The 21391-nt window shown below is 76.2% G+C and overlaps 2 protein-coding genes across 8 annotated transcripts in view; one reads left to right on the top strand and one right to left on the bottom strand.

Moving 5' to 3' along the window:
* LOC142823440 (cGMP-dependent protein kinase 1-like) overlaps positions 1-2194 on the top strand; it is a 49420-nt gene extending 47226 nt beyond the window's left edge. For all 7 annotated transcript variants that reach the window (XM_089776959.1, XM_089776960.1, XM_089776954.1 and 4 more), the window contains one exon: positions 214-2194. In XM_089776959.1, coding sequence (XP_089633085.1) covers positions 214-300 — 87 coding nt within the window. In that variant the 3' untranslated portion in view covers positions 301-2194. The remainder of the gene's footprint in view (positions 1-213) is intronic.
* A 243-nt stretch (positions 2195-2437) lies between these two features.
* Positions 2438-20885, bottom strand: EMILIN1 (elastin microfibril interfacer 1). The gene is made up of 8 exons (XM_089776953.1): positions 20506-20885; positions 14029-14154; positions 11145-11353; positions 8325-10268; positions 7935-8042; positions 7584-7601; positions 5971-6105; positions 2438-4075 (listed from the first exon to the last, which is right to left on the bottom strand). The coding sequence occupies exons 1-8, from the start codon at positions 20667-20669 to the stop codon at positions 3735-3737; spliced, it is 3045 nt and encodes a 1014-aa protein (XP_089633079.1). The 5' UTR covers positions 20670-20885; the 3' UTR covers positions 2438-3734.
* Positions 20886-21391: the final 506 nt, after the last annotated feature.

The raw sequence follows: 21391 nt of genomic DNA, 5'->3' as shown, positions 1-21391 counted from the left end.
TGCTGCACGCTGTCCCCCCGCCGTGAGCTGTCACCCTGCCCCCTTGCCCCTGCCTGTGCCAAGGCCGCCCTCCCGGGGGCACCGTCCCCCTCCCGGGGCAGCCCATGGCTGTGCGGGCCCCACGGGGCTGGTGGCGAGGCAGGAGGGAGGACCCAGGCGGGAGCCGCAGCCTTGCCCCAGAGCCGCAGACCAAGCCCTTCCCTCCCTCTGCAGGGCCCGCCCTACGCCAACTTCGAGCGGCTCTCGGAGGACTGGCTGCCGGCTGAGGAGGAGCTGTCGGGCTGGGACGAAGGGTTCTGAGCGCCGTGGGGCTGCCGGCCGGAGAGGAGCCGTGGGGCCGGGACGGGGGCTCTGAGCGCCGTGGGGCTGCCGGCCGGAGAGGAGCCGTGGGGCCGGGACGGGGGCTCTGAGCGCCGTGGGGCTGCCGGCCGGAGAGGAGCCGTGGGGCCGGGATGGGGGCTCTGAGCGCCGTGGGGCTGCCGGCCGGAGAGGAGCCGTGGGGCCGGGACGGGGGCTCTGAGCGCCGTGGGGCTGCCGGCCGGAGAGGAGCCGTGGGGCCGGGACGGGCGCTCTGAGCGCCATGGGGCCCCCTGCTCGGGTGGAGCCCTCCAGGAGACCTGCTTGGCTGTCTGGCCCTGGCTGGCCCCTCGTGGCCATGGGCCCAGCCTGGCAGACCCCACGGGGCGTGGAGCGTGGGGGGCCGTGGGAGGCTCCGGGGCCTGGCCCGGCCGGGCTGTGTGACTCCAGGCAGCCTGGTCCGGTCTCCGCAGCGCTGGCCACGGGCAGGCAGGGAGCCGGTGGTGCCGGGCAGGGGAACGAGGCTGGAACAGGAATTCAGGCACCAGCTGCGGGCGGGGCCCAGGGCTCTGGGCAGGGCCAGCGGGCGGCTCTGAGGCTCCCTGCTCCCGCCAAGGTGCCATCTCCCTGCTGGCTCTGTCCCGCTCCCAGCTGGTACCTGAGCGCTGCACTGGCAGGACAGCAGCCCCCAGGGCGTGTGGCAGGGCAGCCCGGTGCCTGGCCACCGGCTGGCTAGGAAGAGCGACATCTGCCCTGCCCGCGCCCCTCGCCAGCCTGGCCCCGTGCCCACAGGGAACCGAGCGCCTCCCGAGCGTTCCTGGGCACACGGCTGGGCCTGAGGCGGCTCCGGAGGGCGGCTGGCACCCCGCGGGGTGGGGGAGCTGGCTCTGTCCCGGGGGACACTGGCTGTAGGCAGGGCCCCCCCCTCCCCACACGGTGCTGGGGAACCGTTCTGCTGCCCTGGGAACAGGAGCCGAGGAATTACCCTGAGGGGGGGAGGAGAAGCCATGGACCCCCCCCAAGCCACGGATTCCCCAAGCCACGGACCCCCCAAGCCACAGGCCTGCAGCCACGGACCCCCCAAGCCACAGGCCTGCAGCCACGGACCCCCAAAGCCATGGACTCCCCAAGCCACGGACCCCCCAAGCCACAGGCCTGCAGCCACGGACCCCCCAAGCCACAGGCCTGCAGCCACATGGCAGGGAGGACGCGCAGGGCAGCGGGGGCCGGAGACTCTCTTCTGAGGGGGACAGGGACCGCGTCTGGCGCCCTGACACCACATCCCGGGAGGTGCTGCCTGCCAGGGGCCCGTGTCCGGGGCGCTGCGGAGGGATTGGCGGGGGTCAGCCGGCCTGCTCAGACCAGGGTGGCCAGACACCTGCCAGGGAGGGGCTGGCGGCGCTGGGCCCTGCCAGGAGGGCAGGGGACTGGACTCGATGCCTCTCGAGGGTCCTTCCGGTTCTAGGGGCCTGGGATTCTCTGACTGCTGCCCCAGCTACTCCTCCACGTGGGCTCTCCCCTTCCCGCGGGCGAGGGCATCTGGGTGGGGGTCTTGGTCCTTCCTGCCAAAGGTCGGGCCAGGCAGACACGGGCGCATCCTGGAGGGGAATTCCTGGCTGCCAAGATGGTGTCGCCAGGAGGGATTCGGCTTCCTCCACCTCGGGATGCTGTTCCAGGAAGAAGGGCGGCTGAGCAGCGAGGGAGGGGCCAGGGACCCCAGCCCGGCTTGTAGCATTGATGGACTTGTCCTCTGTGAACAGATTGCCGTCTTATTGCAACCCTATTCCAGTTTGGGCCTGTCCACCATCCCCTGGCAGGGAGTTCCACAGGTTGGCTGTGAAGAAATAATCTCTCTGGTTTGGTTGAAACCTGCCCTCTATAAAGGTGATTGTGTGAGCATCGTGGTTACGTTAGTGACGGCGTAAATGGCATTTCCTTCCTCTGGTTCCCAGGCCATTCCAAGCGGAAAAGGCCCCGTCTTGTTCATCTCCCCTGTGGCGGCTGTTCCTTACCCCTCGGCATTATGTACCTTTCCAAGGCCACCAGCGGGTCCTGGGAGGGGCTGGCCGGCTCGGCCCGGGGCATGCGAGCTGTGGGCGTGCCGGGGGAGCCGGGCTGAGGAACGAGACAGGCCCCAGGGTACAAAACAGACGTTTCTTTATTGATACCTGCAATAGGTGCCTGGGCAGAGCTGGCCCCGGGCCAGGGCAGGGCCCCAGCCTGCAGAGCCACCCCCGGCGCCCGCCGGCCCAGGCTCCGCAGGGTCCCTGCCGGGGCGGCGAGGGGCCGAGGGGGGGCCGGGCTGTGCAGAGGGGGCGCGGTGGGCACAGGCAGGGCAGGAACGGGCGTGGCAGGATGATAAATAACGAGGAGGTGCCTGGTCGCTGGGGTGGGGGAGGGGCTGGCTTTGGGGGGGGATCCTGGGCCTGAGGCAGCCCTGCAGGTTTCCTGGCCTGGAGGCCCCCCCTCCCCCGCAGCAGCTGGCCTCTGGGGAGTGTTGGCCTCCGGGGGGCTGCCGGGAGCAGTGAGGGACTCGGGGGGGGGGAGAGCCCCTGGAATCACAGACTGGGGCTGGAAGAGACCCCTTGGGTCCCCCAGCGACCCCTCCCAGGCAGGGCCTTGTCGCGCCGGGCCCAGCCAGGCCTGCCCTGCTCGGGGCGGCTCTGACCCGGCGGGGGGGGTCCCTGGGGCACTGGCTGCCTCCTGAGCAGGCTGCTCCAGGCATGGGGGCAGAACCCAAGCTCCTGGGGCAGGGCTCTGGCTTGGGCTCCCGCCGGGCCGGGGGTTGGCGGTTTCGGGCCGGGCCGGGGGTTGGCGGTTTCGCGCCGGGCCGGGGGGTTGGCGGTTTCACGCCGGGCCGGGGGGTTGGCGGTTTCACGCCGGGCCGGGGGGTTGGCGGTTTCGCGCCGGGCCGGGGGTTGGCGGTTTCGGGCCGGGCCGGGGGTTGGCGGTTTCACGCCGGGCCGGGGGTTGGCGGTTTCGCGCCGGGCCGGGGGTTGGCGGTTTCGGGCCGGGCCGGGGGTTGGCGGTTTCGGGCCGGGCCGGGGGTTGGCGGTTTCGCGCCGGGCCGGGGGTTGGCGGTTTCGGGCCGGGCCGGGGGGTTGGCGGTTTCACGCCGGGCCGGGGGTTGGCGGTTTCGCGCCGGGCCGGGGGTTGGCGGTTTCGGGCCGGGCCGGGGGTTGGCGGTTTCGGGCCGGGCCGGGGGTTGGCGGTTTCGGGCCGGGCCGGGGGTTGGCGGTTTCGGGCCGGGCCGGGGGTTGGCGGTTTCGGCCGGGCCGGGGGTTGGCGGTTTCGGGCCGGGCCGGGGGTTGGCGGTTTTGGGCCGGGCCGGGGGGTTGGCGGTTTCACACCGGGCCAGGCCTAGACGGCCTCGTGCCCCAGGAGCCGGCTGGGGAGGCCTGGCCGGAGCCCAGCCGGGCCTCCCGCGGGGCCGGGGACTAGGCGGCCTCGTGCCCCTCGCCCGGGTACAGCAGCACGGCGCTGAAGACGGTGAGCGGCTCGTCGGCAGAGTGGGCCAGCTGCCCCGTCACCAGGTCCACGCAGAGCGTCTCGCCGGCCGCCAGCGGCAGCAGCAGGTTGAAGACGCCCAGGGAGCCGCTGCTGGGCTGGCTCTCGGCCACGGGCTTGTTCTCCAGCCCCTCGGGCTGGTAGCCCCCCGAGTCGCTGCGGGCGATGGCCTGGTTGGAGCGCGACAGCACGGCCTCGATCTTCTCGTGCCGGTGTCCCGTCAGCACCGCGCTCACGAAGTAGCGACCGCTCACGGGCACCGTGAAGATGCCTGGGAGAGAGGCCAGCGATCAGCGGGGCCCCCAGGGCCCGTGTAGTTCAGCCCCACGGTCCCTCCCCAGCCCCGCCCATGGCCCTCACTCCCGACTGCCAGCTGGCTATGGGGCGCTCCCAGCAGGGGGCGCTGTGGGGGGCTGGTTATGGGGCGCTCCCAGCAGGGGGCGCTGTGGGGGGCTGGTTATGGGGCGCTGCCAGCAGAGGGTGCTGTGGGGGGCTGGCTATGGGGCGCTCCCAGCAGGGGGCACTGTGGGGGGCTGGCTATGGGGTGCTCCCAGCAGGGGGCGCTGTGGAAGGGGCTGGCTATGGGGCGCTCCCAGCAGGGGGCGCTGTGGGAGGGGCTGGCTATGGGGCGCTCCCAGCAGGGGGCGCTGTGGGAGGGGCTGGCTATGGGGCGCTCCCAGCAGGGGGCGCTGTGGGAGGGGCTGGCTATGGGGCGCTCCCAGCAGGGGGCGCTGTGGGAGGGGCTGGCTATCGGGCGCTCCCAGCAGGGGGCGCTGTGGGGGGCTGGCTATGGGGCGCTGTGGGGGCTGGCTATGGGGCGCTGCCAGCAGGGGGCGCTGTGGGGGGCTGGCTATGGGGCGCTGCCAGCAGGGGGCGCTGTGGGGGGCTGGCTATGGGGCACTGCCAGCAGGGGGCGCTGTGGGAGGGGCTGGCTATTGGGTGCTGCCAGCAGGGGGCGCTATGGGGGGCTGGCTATGGGGCGCTCCCAGCAGGGGGCGCTGTGGGGGGCTGGCTATGGGGCGCTGCCAGCAGGGGGTGCTGTGGGGGCTGGCTATGGGGCGCTGTGGGGGGCTGGCTATGGGGCGCTGCCAGCAGGGGGTGCTGTGGGGGGCTGGCTATGGGGCGCTGTGGGGGGCTGGCTATGGGGCGCTGCCAGCAGGGGGTGCTGCGGGGGGCTGGCTATCGGGCGCTCCCAGCAGGGGGCGCTGTGGGAGGGGCTGGCTATGGGGCGCTCCCAGGAGGGGGCGCTGTGGGAGGGGCTGGCTATTGGGTGCTGCCAGCAGGGGGCGCTGTGGGGGGCTGGCTATGGGGCGCTCCCAGCAGGGGGCGCTGTGGGGGGCTGGTTATGGGGCGCTGCCAGCAGAGGGCGCTGTGGGGGGCTGGCTATGGGGCGCTCCCAGCAGGGGGCGCTGTGGAAGGGGCTGGCTATGGGGCGCTCCCAGCAGGGGGCGCTGTGGGAGGGGCTGGCTATGGGGTGCTCCCAGCAGGGGGCGCTGTGGGAGGGGCTGGCTATTGGGCGCTCCCAGCAGGGGGCGCTGTGGGGGGCTGGCTATGGGGCGCTGTGGGGGGCTGGCTATGGGGCGCTGCCAGCAGGGGGCGCTGTGGGGGGCTGGCTATGGGGCGCTGTGGGGGGCTGGCTATGGGGCACTGCCAGCAGGGGGCGCTGTGGGAGGGGCTGGCTATTGGGTGCTGCCAGCAGGGGGCGCTGTGGGGGGCTGGCTATGGGGCGCTGTGGGGGGCTGGCTATGGGGCGCTCCCAGCAGGGGGCGCTGTGGGGGGCTGGCTATGGGGCACTGCCAGCAGGGGGTGCTGTGGGGGCTGGCTATGGGGCGCTGTGGGGGGCTGGCTATGGGGCGCTGCCAGCAGGGGGTGCTGCGGGGGCTGGCTATCGGGCGCTCCCAGCAGGGGGCGCTGTGGGAGGGGCTGGCTATGGGGCGCTCCCAGGAGGGGGCGCTGTGGGAGGGGCTGGCTATTGGGTGCTGCCAGCAGGGGGCGCTGTGGGGGGCTGGCTATGGGGCGCTGCCAGCAGGGGGCGCTGTGGGGGGCTGGCTATGGGGCGCTGCCAGCAGGGGGCGCTGTGGGGGGCTGGCTATGGGGCATTCCCAGCAGGGGGCATTGTTGGGGGGCTGGCTATGGGGTGCTGTGGGGGCTGGCTATGGGGCTCACCGGAGTAGGGGTCGTAGGCGTCCCCGTCGTTCAGCAGCACCAGGTCGAAGGGGACGGTCCCGGGCTCGCCGTGCCGGGCTGCCAGCGCGGCCGAGAAGGCGACTCTGGGCACCGTGGCCGCCTCGCCCATGGGGCCTGGCAGAGAGACGGGGTGAGCAGGACCCCGGGACGCCCCCGTTCGCCCCCAGCAGCCCTGTGCCCCCCAGCCCAGCGCCTGCCCCGCCCAGCTAGCCCCTGGGTCCCCCCAGCCCAGCGCCTGCCCCGCCCAGCTAACCCCTGGGGCCCCCCCCAGCCCAGCTAGCCCCTGGGTCCCCCCCAGCCCAGCGCCTGCCCCGCCCAGCTAACCCCTGGGGCCCCCCCCAGCCCAGCTAGCCCCTGGGGCCCCCCCAGCCCAGCGCCTGCCCCGCCCAGCTAGCCCCTGGGGCCCCCCCAGCCCAGCGCCTGCCCCGCCCAGCTAGCCCCTGGGTCCCCCCAGCCCAGCGCCTGCCCCGCCCAGCTAGCCCCTGGGGCCCCCCAGCCCAGCGCCTGCCCCGCCCAGCTAGCCCCTGGGGCCCCCCAGCCCAGCGCCTGCCCCGCCCAGCTAGCCCCTGGGGCCCCCCCAGCCCAGCGCCTGCCCCGCCCAGCTAGCCCCTGGGTCCCCCCAGCCCAGCGCCTGCCCCGCCCAGCTAGCCCCTGGGCCCCCCAGCCCAGCGCCTGCCCCGCCCAGCTAACCCCTGGGGCCCCCCCCAGCCCAGCTAGCCCCTGGGGCCCCCCCAGCCCAGCGCCTGCCCCGCCCAGCTAGCCCCTGGGGCCCCCCAGCCCAGCGCCTGCCCCGCCCAGCTAGCCCCTGGGGCCCCCCCAGCCCAGCGCCTGCCCCGCCCAGCTAGCCCCTGGGGCCCCCCAGCCCAGCGCCTGCCCCGCCCAGCTAGCCCCTGGGGCCCCCCCAGCCCAGCGCCTGCCCCGCCCAGCTAGCCCCTGGGGCCCCCCCAGCCCAGCGCCTGCCCCGCCCAGCTAGCCCCTGGGGCCCCCCCAGCCCAGCGCCTGCCCCGCCCAGCTAGCCCCTGGGGCCCCCCAGCCCAGCTAGCCCCTGGGGCCCCCCCAGCCCAGCGCCTGCCCCGCCCAGCTAGCCCCTGGGCCCCCCCAGCCCAGCGCCTGCCCCGCCCAGCTAGCCCCTGGGGCCCCCCAGCCCAGCGCCTGCCCCGCCCAGCTAGCCCCTGGGGCCCCCCAGCCCAGCTAGCCCCTGGGGCCCCCCAGCCCAGCGCCTGCCCCGCCCAGCTAGCCCCTGGGTCCCCCCAGCCCAGCGCCTGCCCCGCCCAGCTAGCCCCTGGGCCCCCCAGCCCAGCGCCTGCCCCGCCCAGCTAGCCCCTGGGCCCCCCCAGCCCAGCGCCTGCCCCGCCCAGCTAGCCCCTGGGCCCCCCAGCCCAGCGCCTGCCCCACCCAGCTAGCCCCTGGGGCCCACCCCAGCCCGCGGCCCCCCGGGCCCTGGAACCCCTCCCTCCCCCCGCCAGGCCCACCCTCCGTCTGAGCCCCAAGAGGCCCAGCCCCCCTGGCAGGCCGGGGCCAGCTCCTGGGGGTGCAGAACAGGCGCTGCCCCCCACCCCCTGCCCCCGCCCCCTGCCCCCCGCCAGTCTCACCTTGCTCGCCAGGGAGCCCTGCAAGAGAGGAGACGAGAGTGAGTACGGAGGGGCGGGCAAGTGGGGAGCTGGGCTGGGGGGGGTGGGAAGAGGGGCCAGCCTGGGGGAGAAGGGGGGCGGGGCCTGGCCGAGGCTGGGGGGTGGGAAGAGGGGCCGGCTGGGCCTGGGGGCAGGGCAGGCTTGGGCAGGGGCCAGTGTGATGTGGGGGCTCCTGAGGGCTCATGATGGGGCCCCTAGAGTCCCAGCAGGGCCCCATGCCGGGGGGGAGGTGCTGTGCCCGGAGAGAGAGTCAGCCGGGACGGATGGACCCAGGCACTCCCCCCCACCCCGTGGGGCTGGGCTGCTCCTCACCTGGGGGTCCCACGGGCCCCTGCTTTCCTTCCTGGCCTGGGGGCCCTGCTGGCCCCAGGGGGCCCTGTCTTCCCAGGGGGCCTTCGGGGCCAGGTGGGCCTGGGGGTCCTGCAACAGAGCAGAGAGTCAGAGCTGCCCCCCAGCAGTGTGAGCCCTGGGCTCACCCCCAAGTGCCCTGCCCCCCCCCGGTGCCTGCCCCACTGGTGTCTGCCCCCCAAGTGCCCTTCCCCCCCAATGCTCTGCCCCCCAAATGCCCTGCCCCCCGGTGCTGCCCCCAAGTGCCCTGCCCCCCCAATGCCCTGCCCCCCCGGTCCTGCCTCCCAAGTGCCCTTCCCCTCAATGCCCTGCCCCCCTGGCCCTGCCCCCATGCCCAGCGAGCCGGGGCCGTACCTGTCAGGTCCTGCTGCGTGAGGTCGTGCAGCTGCCCCCAGAGGCGCCGCAGGGAGGCGTTGAGGGCGCCCAGGTGGGTGTCCCGCAGGGTGGCGAGCTGGGCGCCGTGGGCGCGCAGGGTCCCGTTCACCTCCTGCAGGCAGCCCCACAGCCCCGCCACGTGCTTGCTCAGCCCCTCCTTGACGTGGCGCAGGCCGCCCGCCACGCCGTCCAGCCGCTGGCACACGCCCTCCAGCGCGGCCAGCCGGGGCTCCAGGCCGGCAGCGACCCGCCGGCACTCGCCCGCCTCGCCCCGCAGCGCCCCGCCCAGCTGCTGCAGCTGGCGCGCCACCCCGTCCAGCCGCTCCTCGCTCTCGGCCGCCCGCTCCGTGGCCTCGGCCTGCACCTTGTTGATCTCGGCGATGACGAGGTCCTTGGTGGCGTCCAGCTGGCGGATGTCGGTCTGGTGCCGGTCCACCGTGCGCTGCAGCCCCCGCACCGAGTCGTTGAGCGAGCTGAAGCTGAGGATCACCTCGGAGAGCTCGCCCTGCAGCGACTTCAGGTCCACGCCCGACGTGCCCCCGAAGACGCTGAAGCCGTCCAGGGGCTTGGGGGCCTCGGCGGGCTCCCGGCCCGGCTCCGGCTTCCTGGGCAGCAGCGGGCAGGCGCCGGCGCAGGCCACCACCTCCCCGCGCAGCCGGCCCACCTCCTCCTGCAGCCCCCGCAGCGCCGCCTCCAGCTGGCCCAGCCGCGCCCCCGTGCGGTTGAGGGAGAGCGCCAGGTCCTTGGGGGTGGGGGCGCTGCCCCCCGCGCCCGCCAGCCGCCCCTCCAGCCTGCCGAGCTCGCCCGCCAGCCGCCTCAGCGACTCCCGGTTGGCCTCCGCCAGCTCCCACAGCTTCTTCCCCTCGGCCTGCAGGTCCTGCACGGAGCCGGCCAGCCCCTCCCCGGAGCTCCGGAGCTGGTCCAGGCCGGAGCCCAGGATGCGGAGCTGCTCCTGGTTCTCCAGCACCCGCCGGTCCAGGTCCTGGAGGAGGCCGCTGAGCTGCAAGTCCTGGCTGCCCAGGAAGGGGTCAGGGGGCGTGGGGCAGGGCTGGCTGCATCCCGCGCCCTGAGCCGCGCCGTCCCGCAGCGCCTCCACCGCGCCGCTCAGGTTGGCCAGGGCCCGCTGCACGTGCTCCTGGAAGCCGCTGAGCTGCCCAGCCACGTTGGCGAGCTGGCCCTCGGCCCCGTGGAGCCGCGAGCCCAGCTCCCCCGCCAGGTGCTGCTGCCGGGCGTGGCGCTCCTCCAGGCGGCGCTGCGTGGCGTTCAGGCGCTCCTCCATCTCCACCAGCCGGCCCTCCGGCGCCTGCCCGCCCGCCCCCGCTGGCTCCAGCCGCCCGCTCAGGCTGGCGAAGGAGCTGGAGACGCGCTCCAGGCCCCGCTCCAGGTCGCCCACCCGGGCGTCCAGCGGGGAGCAGCAGTCCTTGGGCAGGTGCCCGGCCAGGCGGCTCAGGTGCCGCTGGATGTTCTCCACCGCCTCCCGGTTGCGCTGGTCCACCGAGCCGACCAGCTTCTCCAGGCCCCGCATGCGCTCGCGGTCCTCGGCCTGCTGCCGCCGCAGCCCCTCGGTGCCCGCCAGGCAGGCGGCGCAGGACTCCTGCAGCCGCCGCTCCACCTCCTGCAGGAGGGCCCCTCCGGCGGGGGCGCCCGGCCCCGGCCCCGGCCCGTTGCTGAGGTTGGTCAGCTCGGCCTCGTGGCTGGAGACCCGGTTGTCCAGGTGCTGCAGGTGCCGCTGGATCTCGTTGAGCGTCTCCTTCACCTCGGGCTGGGCCGCGTCCGCCGGCTGCTTCCCGTTGAGCGGCAGCTCGGCCGCCCGGCGCCCCTCCTGCAGCAGCTTCTCCGTGCTGGCCTGCATCGCCTGCAGCTGCTGGCTCAAGGCCTGCACCTTCTGCTCCAGCTGCCTCACCTTCTCCGCGTCTCCCCGGCCTGCCGAGAGAGCGCGCTGAGCCGGGCCCCGGCCCCCCCGGCCAGGGCTCCCCCGGCCAGGCCCCCCCGGCTCCCCCGGCCAGGCCCCCCCCGGCCAGGCCAACCCCGGCTCCCCCAGCCAGGCCCCCCCCGGCCAGGCCAACCCCGGCTCCCCCAGCCAGGGCTCCCCCGGCCAGGCCCCCCCGGCCAAGCCAACCCCCGGCTCCCCCGGCCCCCCCGGCCAGGCCCCCCCCAGCTCCCCCGGCCAGGCCCCCCCGGCCAGGCTCCCCCGGCCAGGCCCCCCCGGCTCCCCCGGCCAGGCCCCCCCGGCTCTCCCGGCTCCCCCGGCCAGGTCCCCCCGGTTCCCCCAGCCAGGCCCCCCGGCCCCCCCCAGCCAGGTCCCCCTAGCTCTCCCAGCCAGGCCCCCCAGCCCCCTCCAGCCAGGTCCCCCCGGTTCCTCCAGCCAGGTCCCCCCGGCCCCTCCGACCAGGCCCCCCCAGCTCCCCCGGCCAGGTCCCCCAGGTTCCCCCGGCCAGGCCCCCCCAGTTCCCCCACCGAGGCCCCCCCAGCCAGGCCCCCCCGGCTCCTCCATCTGCCCTCCCCAGCCTGTGGAGAGAGCGCGCTGACCCAGACTACCCTGCCAGGCACCGCCCCACAAGCCGCCCAGCCGAGGCCTTTCCTTTCGGGGCACAGTGGCCCCGGTGGCCACACCTGCTCCCTGCTGTGTCCCATGGAGAGGGGGGCCTGGCGCCAGGGCAGGGGTGCAGGGCAGGCTGGGAGCAGGAGGTGAGGTGGGCACCCTGAGGGGTGTGGGGGACACGGGGCAGCCGAGAGACTCCAGAGCCCTGTCACCAGCCAGCCCCCTCCCCTCCCCGCCCAGCCCTGGGCCCCTGGTACCTTCTCCGCCCAGGCCGCTCAGGGGGTTCCCGAAGCCGGAGAGCGTGGGGCGGCCCGGCCGGGGGCGCGGGCGGCTGGTGGTGAGGGGGGGGCCCTGGGCCGGCCCCTCCAGGCAGTCGTCACCCGAGTAGCCGTGGCAGCATTTCCACTCCATGTCCGACACCGTCTTGTAGGCCACCTTGTAGCGCGGCCTGACAAAGCTGCGATACCTGCCAGGAGAAGGGGGACGGCTCAGGCGCCGGCGCTGCCACTGGGGGCGCTGCCCTGCCCATGGCTCAGGCGCCGGCGCTGCCACTGGGGGGTGCTGCCCTGCCCTGGGCTCAGGCGCCGGCGCTGCCACTGGGGGGCGCTGCCCTGCCCATGGCTCAGGCGCCGGCGCTGCCACTGGGGGGCGCTGCCCTGCCCATGGCTCAGGCGCCGGCGCTGCCACTGGGGGCGCTGCCCTGCCCTGGGCTCAGGCGCCGGCGCTACCACTGGGGGGCGCTGCCCTGCCCTGGGCTCAGGCGCCGGCGCTGCCACTGGGGGGCGCTGCCCTGCCCATGGCTCAGGCGCCGGCGCTACCACTGGGGGGCGCTGCCCTGCCCATGGCTCAGGCGCCGGCGCTGCCACTGGGGGCGCTGCCCTGCCCATGGCTCAGGCGCCGGCGCTGCCACTGGGGGGCGCTGCCCTGCCCTGGGCTCAGGCGCCGGCGCTGCCACTGGGGGGCGCTGCCCTGCCCTGGGCTCATTGCGGGTGTGGCGCCGGCGCTGCCCTGGGCTCATTGGTACTTGGGTCCCCAGGCCCGGGGGCTGACCCCCCCCCACACACCGGCCCGGCATGGCCGGCGGAAAAAGCGCAGGTGGGATTGATGGAGACCCCAGCCCGGGCGGGTGAACCGTCCCCGGGACGATGCCTCTCCGGGTTCCCAGCGGAGCCCTTCTGGCCCTGGCAACTTGTGCCGCGCCGGCCGGCCGCTCCCCGGGGGGGTCTGTTCCCCGCGTGGGATCCTACCGCCTGGGCCCTGCCCCTCCCCCCACAGCCCAGCCCCAGCCACACCCTTTGGTCTGGCGCCGAGGTGCCCCAGCCCCGGCCTCCTGGGCCGCCGCGCGGAGCCTGAGCCACGCCGCAGAGTGCCGCCGTGGGGCAAGGGGGAGTCAGTGGGAACGGGGGGCGGGGAACTGGGGGAGTCAAGGGGAACTGGGAGGGGTCAGTGGGAATGGGGGGGTGGGAACTAGGGGAATGGGGGGAGGGGAACTGGGGGAGTCAGTGGGAAGGGGGGGAGGGGAACTAGGGGAGTCAGTGGGAAGGGGGGGTGGGAACTAGGGGAATGGGGGGAGGGGAACTGGGAGAGTCAGTGGGAGGGGGAGGGGAACTGGGAGAGTCAGTGGGAAGGGGGGGAGGGGAACGGGGCCCCGGCTGCTGGAAGCTGAGCCCAGGGACAGTGCCCGGCCGGAGGGCGCCCCAGGGGCGGGGGGGGGGGGGGGGCGTGTTCGCTCTGGGCGCTTTATGCCGGGTGTGCGTTCTACTGGCCTGTGCTGCTCCGCAGTAACCCCGTGTGCTGCCTCGGTTTCCCTGGGCGCCGTACCAGCGGGGGAGGGGATGGCGGGGTGGCTCTCGCTGAGGGAGGATGCCCCATGGTGGCTCGTACCAGCAATAGCTCAGGCTGCCCTGTGACCTGAGTCTGGGTGGGGGAGCAACCAGGTGACGCCAGCCCCAGCAGCCGGGCAGAGCGGGGGGCTGCCGGCCGGACTGGGGCCAGTTGTGGGGGGGGGGGCTGCCGGCCGGGTTGGGGCCAGTTGCGGGGGGGGGGGCTGCCGGCCGGGCTGGGGCCAGTTGCGGGGGAGGGGCTGCCGGCCGGGCTGGGGCCAGTTGCGGGGGAGGGGCTGCCGGCCGGGCTGGGGCCAGTTGCGGGGGGGGGCTGCCGGCCGGACTGGGGCCAGTTGCGGGGGGGGGGGCTGCCGGCCGGGCTGGGGCCAGTTGCGGGGGAGGGGCTGCCGGCCGGGCTGGGGCCAGTTGCGGGGGGGGGCTGCCGGCCGGACTGGGGCCAGTTGCGGGGGGGGCTGCCGGCCGGACTGGGGCCAGTTGCGGGGGGGGGGCTGCCGGCCGGGCTGGGGCCAGTTGCGGGGGGGGGGCTGCCGGCCGGGCTGGGGCCAGTTGCGGGGGGGGGGCTGCCGGCCGGGCTGGGGCCAGTTGCGGGGGGGGTGACTCTCGGCTGGTGGAGGGGCCCAGGGCGCTGGCTCTGGCCCCCCCCCCCTCCGAGCTGAATGGGCCTGGGCCCGTGTCCCCCTCAAGGAAGGAACCTTCCGTTCTACCTGCCGCCTGAGAGTCCCCTCTGGGTGGGGGCAGGGCCGGGGGCTCCCCGATGCGCCTGTGGCCTAGTGGGGGGGCTGCTCTGTGACCCGGGCCCCTGCGCTGGGCTGGGGGATCCCCCGGACTCCCCCGCGTGTGGATTGGCCCAGACACCCGGCCCAGCCTGGGCAGTTAGCAAAACTCTTCCCAGGGGGGCACCTGGCTGGGGCAGGGCCGGGAGCGGGGCAGCTGCTGGCTGGGAACCAGGAAGGGAACAGCCTAGGCGGAGGGTCTGGGGGCGATGGACCCCCCCCCCCCAAGGGGTCTGGGGCACCCTGGCCTGACTCCTGCAGCCACGGCCCGTCTGTGCTGGGCTGTCCTGGGGGGCACTGACCCCCGTTCTACCGGCCGGCGGAGCCTGTTCTGGCTGCTCCGGGGCGCAGGACGGGGGGACCCGACTGGCCGTCGCCCCCCCACTTCACGCAGAGGCCACTGGGCTTCCTGCCAGCTGCTCCCCCCCCCGGTACCTGCCCCCTCCCGCCCGGCCCCGAACGCGGGCACCTGGCCCGTTCCCTGCCCCCAGCCCTGCCCCCAGCCCCCTGCCCCCCCCACTCACGTCAGGATGCGCGCGCACTGGAGCTGCCCCCACCCGCAGGGCTGGTAGTCGGGTTTGACGAAGGCGTCGACGCCGTCCTCCACCACGCAGCTCACCGCGCGCGTCACCACGTAGGCGCACCAGTTCCTGCCGGGGAGAGCGGCGAGCCACATGGGGGCCAGGCGCGACCCCTCCCGCGGCTCGCCCCCCCCACGCCGCCGAGCCCCCCACCCCCTCCCGCGGCTCGCCCCCCCCCCACGCCGCCGAGCCCCCCACCCCCTCCCGCGGCTCGCCCCCCCCACGCCGCCAAGCCCCCCCTCCCGCAGCTCGCCCCCCCATGCCGCCGAGCCCCCCCCTCCCGTGGCTCGCCCCCCCCCCGCCCTCCGGCGGCTCGTCCCGCCCCACACCGCCTAGCACCCCACCCCCTCCCGCGGCTCGCCCCCCCCACGCCGCCGAGCCCCCCACCCCCTCCCGCAGCTCCCCCATGCCGCCGAGCCCCCCACCCCCTCCCGTGGCTCGCCCCGCCCCACACCGCCTAGCACCCCACCCCCTCCCACGCCGCCGAGCCCCCCACCCCCTCCCGCGGCTTGCCCTGCCCCACGCCACCGAGCCCCCCACCCCCTCCCGCAGCTCCCCCCCATGCCGCCGAGTCCCCCACCCTCTCCCGCGGCTCGTCCCGCCCCACACCGCCTAGCACCCCACCCCCTCCCGCGGCTCGCCCCCCCCCACGCCGCCGAGCCCCCCACCTCCTCCCGCGGCTCGCCCCCCCCACACCGCCGAGCCCCCCACCCCCTCCCGCGGCTCGCCCCCCCCACGCCGCCAAGCCCCCCACCCCCTCCCGCGGCTCGCCCTGCCCCACGCCGCCGAGCCCCCCACCCCCTCCCGCGGCTCGCCCCCCCCACGCCGCCGAGCCCCCCCACCCCCTCCCGCAGCTCCCCCCATGCCGCCGAGCCCCCCACCCCCTCCCGTGGCTCGCCCCGCCCCACACCGCCTAGCACCCCACCCCCTCCCGCGGCTCGCCCCGCCCCACACCGCCTAGCACCCCACCCCCTCCCGCGGCTCGCCCCGCCCCACGCTACCTAGCCCCCCACCCCCACACACCGACGCCCTGCTGCTCCACGCTACCTAGCCCCACCCCACTATGTGCACTGAGCCCCATGTAGCTCGCCCCCCTGCCTCCCACGTGCCCTGTGGCCCGGGGCAGCCGGTCGCGGCTCCCTGCCAGTGGACAAGGGCCTGTTACAGGCCCCCCCCCCCGCGCCTCCCCCCGCGAGCGGCCCTGTGATCAGGGAAGGGGAACCGGCCAGGCTATGGGAGGTGCCTCCCCCCAACCCCCAGGAACCTGGGGCAAAGGCCCGTTCAGCCCCACAGGCCCCAATCCTGGGGGCGGCAGCTCTAGCCCTGGCACAAGGGGGGGCCGCAGGGACCCACGCGCCCCCCCCAGGGCCGCTGAGGCCTCCCCCAGCCCTGCTCAGGGGCTGGCGCCAGGCCCCCAGCTCTGCCTGCTCCCAGCCCGGCCGGCTCCGGGACTGGTTAATGTTTGCCGGGCTGAGGGGCTGGGCGGGGGGGGGGGGGGGGGATAGGGGCAGGGGGGCACAGAGGGTGGGCCCTGCCTGCCATGGAAGCAGGGGAGGGAGGCTGGGCCCCTGCCCATCCCCCACGTAGCTCTTGGATGTGCAACCATGGCTGTGCCCCCCCCACCCGCCCTGGCAGTTCCGTGGGGGGGGGGGGGGCTTTCTGCTAAGCACACACAGATCCAGGCTGGGGGCAGGGCGGGGGGGGAGACAGGAGTCCAGCAGGGGGTGCTCTTCCTCCCAGTGGGGGCGGGGCCGTGGGGGTCTGTGGGGGGGCCACAGGGGGTGCCCTGCCTCCCAGTGGGGGCGGGGCCGGGGGGGCCACAGGGGGTGCTCTGCCTCCCAGTGGGGGCGGGGCCGGGGGGCCGGGGGGGGGCCACAGGGGGTGCTCTGCCTCCCAGTGGGGGCTGGGCCCTGGGGCCGGGGGGGGCCACAGGGGGTGCTCTGCCTCCCAGTGGGGGCGGGGCCGGGGGGCCGGGGGCCGGGGGGGGCCACAGGGGATGCTCTGCCTCCCAGTGGGGGCGGGGCCGGGGGGGCCACAGGGGATGCTCTGCCTCCCAGTGGGGGCGGGGCCGTGGGGGGGCCACAGGGGGTGCTCTGCCTCCCAGTGGGGGCTGGGCCTGGGGCCGGGGGGGCCACAGGGGGTGCTCTGCCTCCCAGTGGGGGCGGGGCCGGGGGCCGGGGGGCCAGGGGGGGCCACAGGGGATGCTCTGCCTCCCAGTGGGGGCGGGGCCGGGGGGGCCACAGGGGATGCTCTGCCTCCCAGTGGGGGCGGGGCCGTGGGGGGGCCACAGGGGGTGCTCTGCCTCCCAGTGGGGGCGGGGCCGTGGGGGGGCCACAGGGGGTGCTCTGCCTCCCAGTGGGAGCAGGGCCGGGGGGCCGGGGGGGCCACAGGGGGTGCTCTGCCTCCCAGTGGGAGCAGGGCCGAGGGGCCGGGGGGGGCCACAGGGGATGCTCTGCCTCCCAGTGGGGGCGGGGCCGGGGGGGCCACAGGGGGTGCTCTGCCTCCCAGTGGGGGCGGGGCCGGGGGGGCCACAGGGGGTGCTCTGCCTCCCAGTGGGGCCGGAGGGCCGGGGGGGCCACAGGGGGTGCTCTGCCTCCCAGTGGGGGCGGGGCCGGGGGGGCCACAGGGGGTGCTCTGCCTCCCGGGCCCGCCCCAGTGCAGGGTTCCCGACCCCCGGGCAGTGCTGCTCCCAGGCTGTTTCCTGTCGCTCCGGGCCCCAGGCCTCCTGGCCAGATCCCAGCCTCCCTCCCAAATTCCTGCTCGCGGACCCGCCGGTCCCTTCCTGTCCCAGCGCGGGGCAGGGCCCAGCCCAGAGAGCGGCCGTGGGGCCCAGGCCCCAGCCCCTCAGTCACAGCCGGCTGGGCCCTGCCCCGGGCGACCAAGGGAGACTGGGCACCGCGCCCCCCCCAGCCCCTGGGGCCGGGTCCCGCTCTGGGCCCGCCTGAGGCTGCGGCCGGCACATCCCTCCTGCCCGGCACACGGAGCCCAGCCCGGAGCCAGCCCAGCCACTCGGATGTGGTGCGGCTGAGCCTGGGCGCCCCTCTGCCTGGGAGTGCCCATCCCCCTGGCGCCCGACACAGCCCCCGGCGCCCCCTGCCCCCAGCAGGGCCTTCCACAGAGCCCCCACCCTACCGGCGCCCCCTGCCCCCAGCAGGGCCCCCAACAGAGCCCCCACCCCTATCGGCGCCCCCTGCCCCCAGCAGGGCCCCCAACAGAGCCCCCACCCTACCGGCGCCCCCTGCCCCCAGCAGGGCCTTCCACAGAGCCCCCACCCCTACCGGCGCCCCCTGCCCCCAGCAGGGCCCCCAACAGAGCCCCCACCCTACCGGCGCCCCCTGCCCCCAGCAGGGCCTTCCACAGAGCCCCCACCCTACTGGTGCCCCCTGCCCCCAGCAGGGCCTTCCACAGAGCCCCCACCCTACCGGCGCCCCCTGCCCCCAGCAGGGCCTTCCACAGAGCCCCCACCCTACTGGTGCCCCCTGCCCCCAGCAGGGCCTTCCACAGAGCCCCCACCCCTACCGGCGCCCCCTGCCCCCAGCAGGGCCTTCCACAGAGCCCCCACCCTACCGGTGCCCCCTGCCCCCAGCAGGACCCCCAACAGAGCCCCCACCCCTACCGGCGCCCCCTGCCCCCAGCAGGGCCTTCCACAGAGCCCCCACCCCTACCGGCGCCCCCTGCCCCCAGCAGGGCCTTCCACAGAGCCCCCACCCCTACCGGTGCCCCCTGTCTCCCAGCAGGGCCTTCCACAGAGCCCCCACCCCTACCGGTGCCCCCTGCCCCCAGCAGGGCCCCCAACAGAGCCCCCACCCCTATCGGTGCCCCCTGTCTCCCAGCAGGGCCTTCCACAGAGCCCCCACCCCTACCAGTGCCCCCTGCCCCCAGCAGGGCCTTCCACAGAGCCCCCACCCCTACCGGCGCCCCCTGCCCCCAGCAGGGCCTTCCACAGAGCCCCCACCCCTACCGGCGCCCCCTGCCCCCAGCAGGGCCTTCCACAGAGCCCCCACCCTACCGGCGCCCCCTGCCCCCAGCAGGGCCTTCCACAGAGCCCCCACCCCTACCGGCGCCCCCTGCCCCCAGCAGGACCTTCCACAGAGCCCCCACCCTACCGGTGCCCCCTGCCCCCAGCAGGGCCCCCAACAGAGCCCCCACCCCTACCGGTGCCCCCTGCCCCCAGCAGGACCTTCCACAGAGCCCCCACCCCTACCGGTGCCCCCTGTCTCCCAGCACGGCCCCCAACAGAGCCCCCACCCCTATCGGCGCCCCCTGTCTCCCAGCAGGGCCTTCCACAGAGCCCCCACCCCTACCGGCGCCCCCCCCTGTGCCCCCTGCCCCCAGCAGGACCCCCAACAGAGCCCCCACCCCTATCGGCACCCCCTGCCCCCAGCAGGGCCCCCAACAGAGCCCCCACCCCTACCGGTCCCCCTGTCTCCCAGCAGGGCCCCCAACAGAGCCCCCACCCCTATCGGCACCCCCTGCCCCCAGCAGGGCCCCCAACAGAGCCCCCACCCCTACCGGTCCCCCTGTCTCCCAGCAGGGCCCCCAACAGAGCCCCCACCCCTACCGGTCCCCCTGTCTCCCAGCAGGACCCCCAACAGAGCCCCCACCCCTATCGGCACCCCCTGCCCCCAGCAGGGCCCCCAACAGAGCCCCCACCCCTACCGGTCCCCCTGTCTCCCAGCAGGGCCCCCAACAGAGCCCCCACCCCTACCGGTGCCCCCTGCCCCCAGCAGGACCCCCAACAGAGCCCCCACCCCTATCGGCACCCCCTGCCCCCAGCAGGGCCCCCAACAGAGCCCCCACCCTATCGGCACCCCCTGCCCCCAGCAGGGCCCCCAACAGAGCCCCCACCCCTACCGGTGCCCCCTGCCCCCAGCAGGGCCCCCAACAGAGCCCCCACCCCTACCGGTGCCCCCTGCCCCCAGCAGGGCCCCCAACAGAGCCCCCACCCTACCGGTGCCCCCTGTCTCCCAGCAGGGCCTTCCACAGAGCCCCCACCCTACTGGTGCCCCCTGTCTCCCAGCAGGGCCTTCCACAGAGCCCCCACCCTACCGGTGCCCCCTGTCTCCCAGCAGGGCCCCCAACAGAGCCCCCACCCTACCGGTGCCCCCTGTCTCCCAGCAGGGCCCCCAACAGAGCCCCCACCCCTACCGGTGCCCCCTGTCTCCCAGCAGGGCCCCCAACAGAGCCCCCACCCCTACCGGTGCCCCCTGCCCCCAGCAGGGCCCCCAACAGAGCCCCCACCCCTACCAGTGCCCCCTGTCTCCCAGCAGGGCCCCCAACAGAGCCCCCACCCTACCGGTGCCCCCTGCCCCCAGCAGGGCCATCCACAGAGCCCCCCACCCCTATCGGCACCCCTGACCCTCAGCAGGGCCCCCCAACAGAGCCCCCACCCCTATCGGCACCTCCTGCCCCCAGCAGGACCCCCAACAGAGCCCCCACCCCTATCGGCACCCCCTGCCTCCAGCAGGACCCCCAACAGAACCCGCATCCTTACCGGCACCCCCTGCCCCCAGCAGGACCCCCAACATAACCCCCACCCCTAATGGCACCCCCTGCCCCCAGCAGGACCCCCCAACAGAGCCCCCACCCCTATCGGCACCTCCTGCCCCCAGCAGGACCCCCAACAGAGCCCCCACCCCTACCGGCACCCCCTGCCCCCAGCAGGACCCCCAACAGAACCCGCACCCCTACCTGCACCCCCTGCTCCCAACAGGGCTCCCACCGGCACTCCCCTGTACCCAGTTTGCCCCCCCCCAGTGCCCCCTCTCCCCTCGGCACAGCCCCCGTTCCCACCCTCCATCTGCGGCTCCCTGGGCCCCTCTAGCTTCTGCCTGGCGCGGTGCCAGCCCAGGCCGCCTGTGGGCAGCGCCCCCAGCAGCAGGCGAGGGGGCGACGGGGGCCTGGCCTGTGGGGTAGGGCTGGTGGGTCTGCTCCGGGCACCCACAGCCCCCCCCGACCCACTGCAGCCCTGGGAGCCCTGGGCCGGGTGCCACCTCCCCTGGGCACCTGCTCCCTGCATGCACAGGATGCCCCCAGAGCTTCTTCCTGACCCCGACCCCCCCCAGCACCGGAGCCCCAACCCCCCCACCTCCCTGTCATCTGCCCCCGCCCCTCCACTCCTCCCCACCCCGGCCTGAGGCGCCCCACGGGCCCCACGCCCAGGAGTCGGAGCCGGGTCAGAGGCACCGAGCAGGGCCGTGACCCCCCGAGACCCCCCCGCGAGGCGGAGCTGTGCCGGGGCTGCCAGACAGACCCCCCCCCCCCCCCCGCGGCAGCTGGACCGAACCCCATGCAAATGAGCCATTTGTGCCCCCTCCAGCCCGGGCAGGGGACTCGCCGGGTCTCCGTGGGGTGGGGGGGGCTCCCCAGGGAGCGCCCCCAGGGCCCCACGTCCCAGCCCTCCCGGCGCCCCGCCCTTACCTGTGCCGGCTGGCGGCCCGGGCGCCCGGCTGTGCCTGCGCGGGGCCCTGGCTCAGCGCCGCCCCGGCCCCCGTGTAGAGGCTGTAGCGGGGCGGGTAGTTGGCGGCCCAGGCCGCCCCGGCCAGCAGGCAGCAGAGGCTGCCCCAGAGCCGCGCCACGGCCATGCTGGGCGCGAAGGCGTCGGGCCGTCCCGCTCAGCCGCTCATGCCTCAGCTCGGCTCCAGCGCCGTCCACACGTCCCCCTCGCTCAGCCTGGGCCTCCCCCGCCCCCTCCCGCGCCGGGGCCGGCCCGGCCCGCCCCCCACTTCCTGCCCCGGCCCCGCGCCCCCACCCGGGGCCACCCTCGCCCCCCGGCTCCTGCCAGGGGCTTCTCTGGAGCGCCCGGTCCTGCTCCCCCTCGCCCCCTCCCCCGCCCGGACCCACCGCCACATCTGCTTCTCGTTAGGCCGCGGCGCTCGGACGGGGGGAGAAACCACAGAAAACGGGAAACGCCAGAGAGGCCGGGCAGGGGGCCAGGGGCTGCACGGCAGCCGGGATGCAAGAGCTACTGAGCGGGGTCCCTGCTGAGCCCCGCCTGGCGCCCCCAGCCCTGCCACGGAGCCCCCCAGCCCTGCCCGGCCCCCCAGCCCTGCCACAGAGCCCCCCAGCCCCGCCCGGCGCCCCCCAGCCCTGCCACGGAGCCCCCCAGCCCCGCCCGGCGCCCCCCAGCCCTGCCACGGAGCCCCCCAGCCCCGCCCGGCGCCCCCAGCCCTGCCACGGAGCCCCCCAGCCCTGCCCGGCCCCCCAGCCCTGCCACGGAGCCCCCCAGCCCTGCCCGGCCCCCCAGCCCTGCCACGGAGCCCCCCAGCCCCGCCCGGCGCCCCCAGCCCTGCCACGGAGCCCCCCA

Source organism: Pelodiscus sinensis, chromosome 3 (genome assembly GCF_052426305.1).
Source record: "Pelodiscus sinensis isolate ZL-2025 chromosome 3, ASM5242630v1, whole genome shotgun sequence".
In the NCBI taxonomy this organism is placed as follows: Eukaryota; Metazoa; Chordata; order Testudines; family Trionychidae; genus Pelodiscus; species Pelodiscus sinensis.
Note: the sequence above shows the minus strand (reverse complement) of the source record. Positions and strands in the feature narration are given on the sequence as shown.

Bases quoted from the DNA above. Each gene is read 5' to 3' on its own strand.
- EMILIN1 (XM_089776953.1), bottom strand. From the start codon at position 20,669: ATGGCCGTGGCGCGGCTCTGGGGCAGCCTCTGCTGCCTGCTGGCCGGG. The intron at 14,155-20,505 runs GTAAGGGCGGGG...TCTCCCCGGCAG, and splicing joins CGGGCCGCCAGCCGGCACAG to GAACTGGTGCGCCTACGTGG. The intron at 10,269-11,144 runs GTACCAGGGGCC...CTCTCTCGGCAG, and splicing joins GAGCGGCCTGGGCGGAGAAG to GCCGGGGAGACGCGGAGAAG.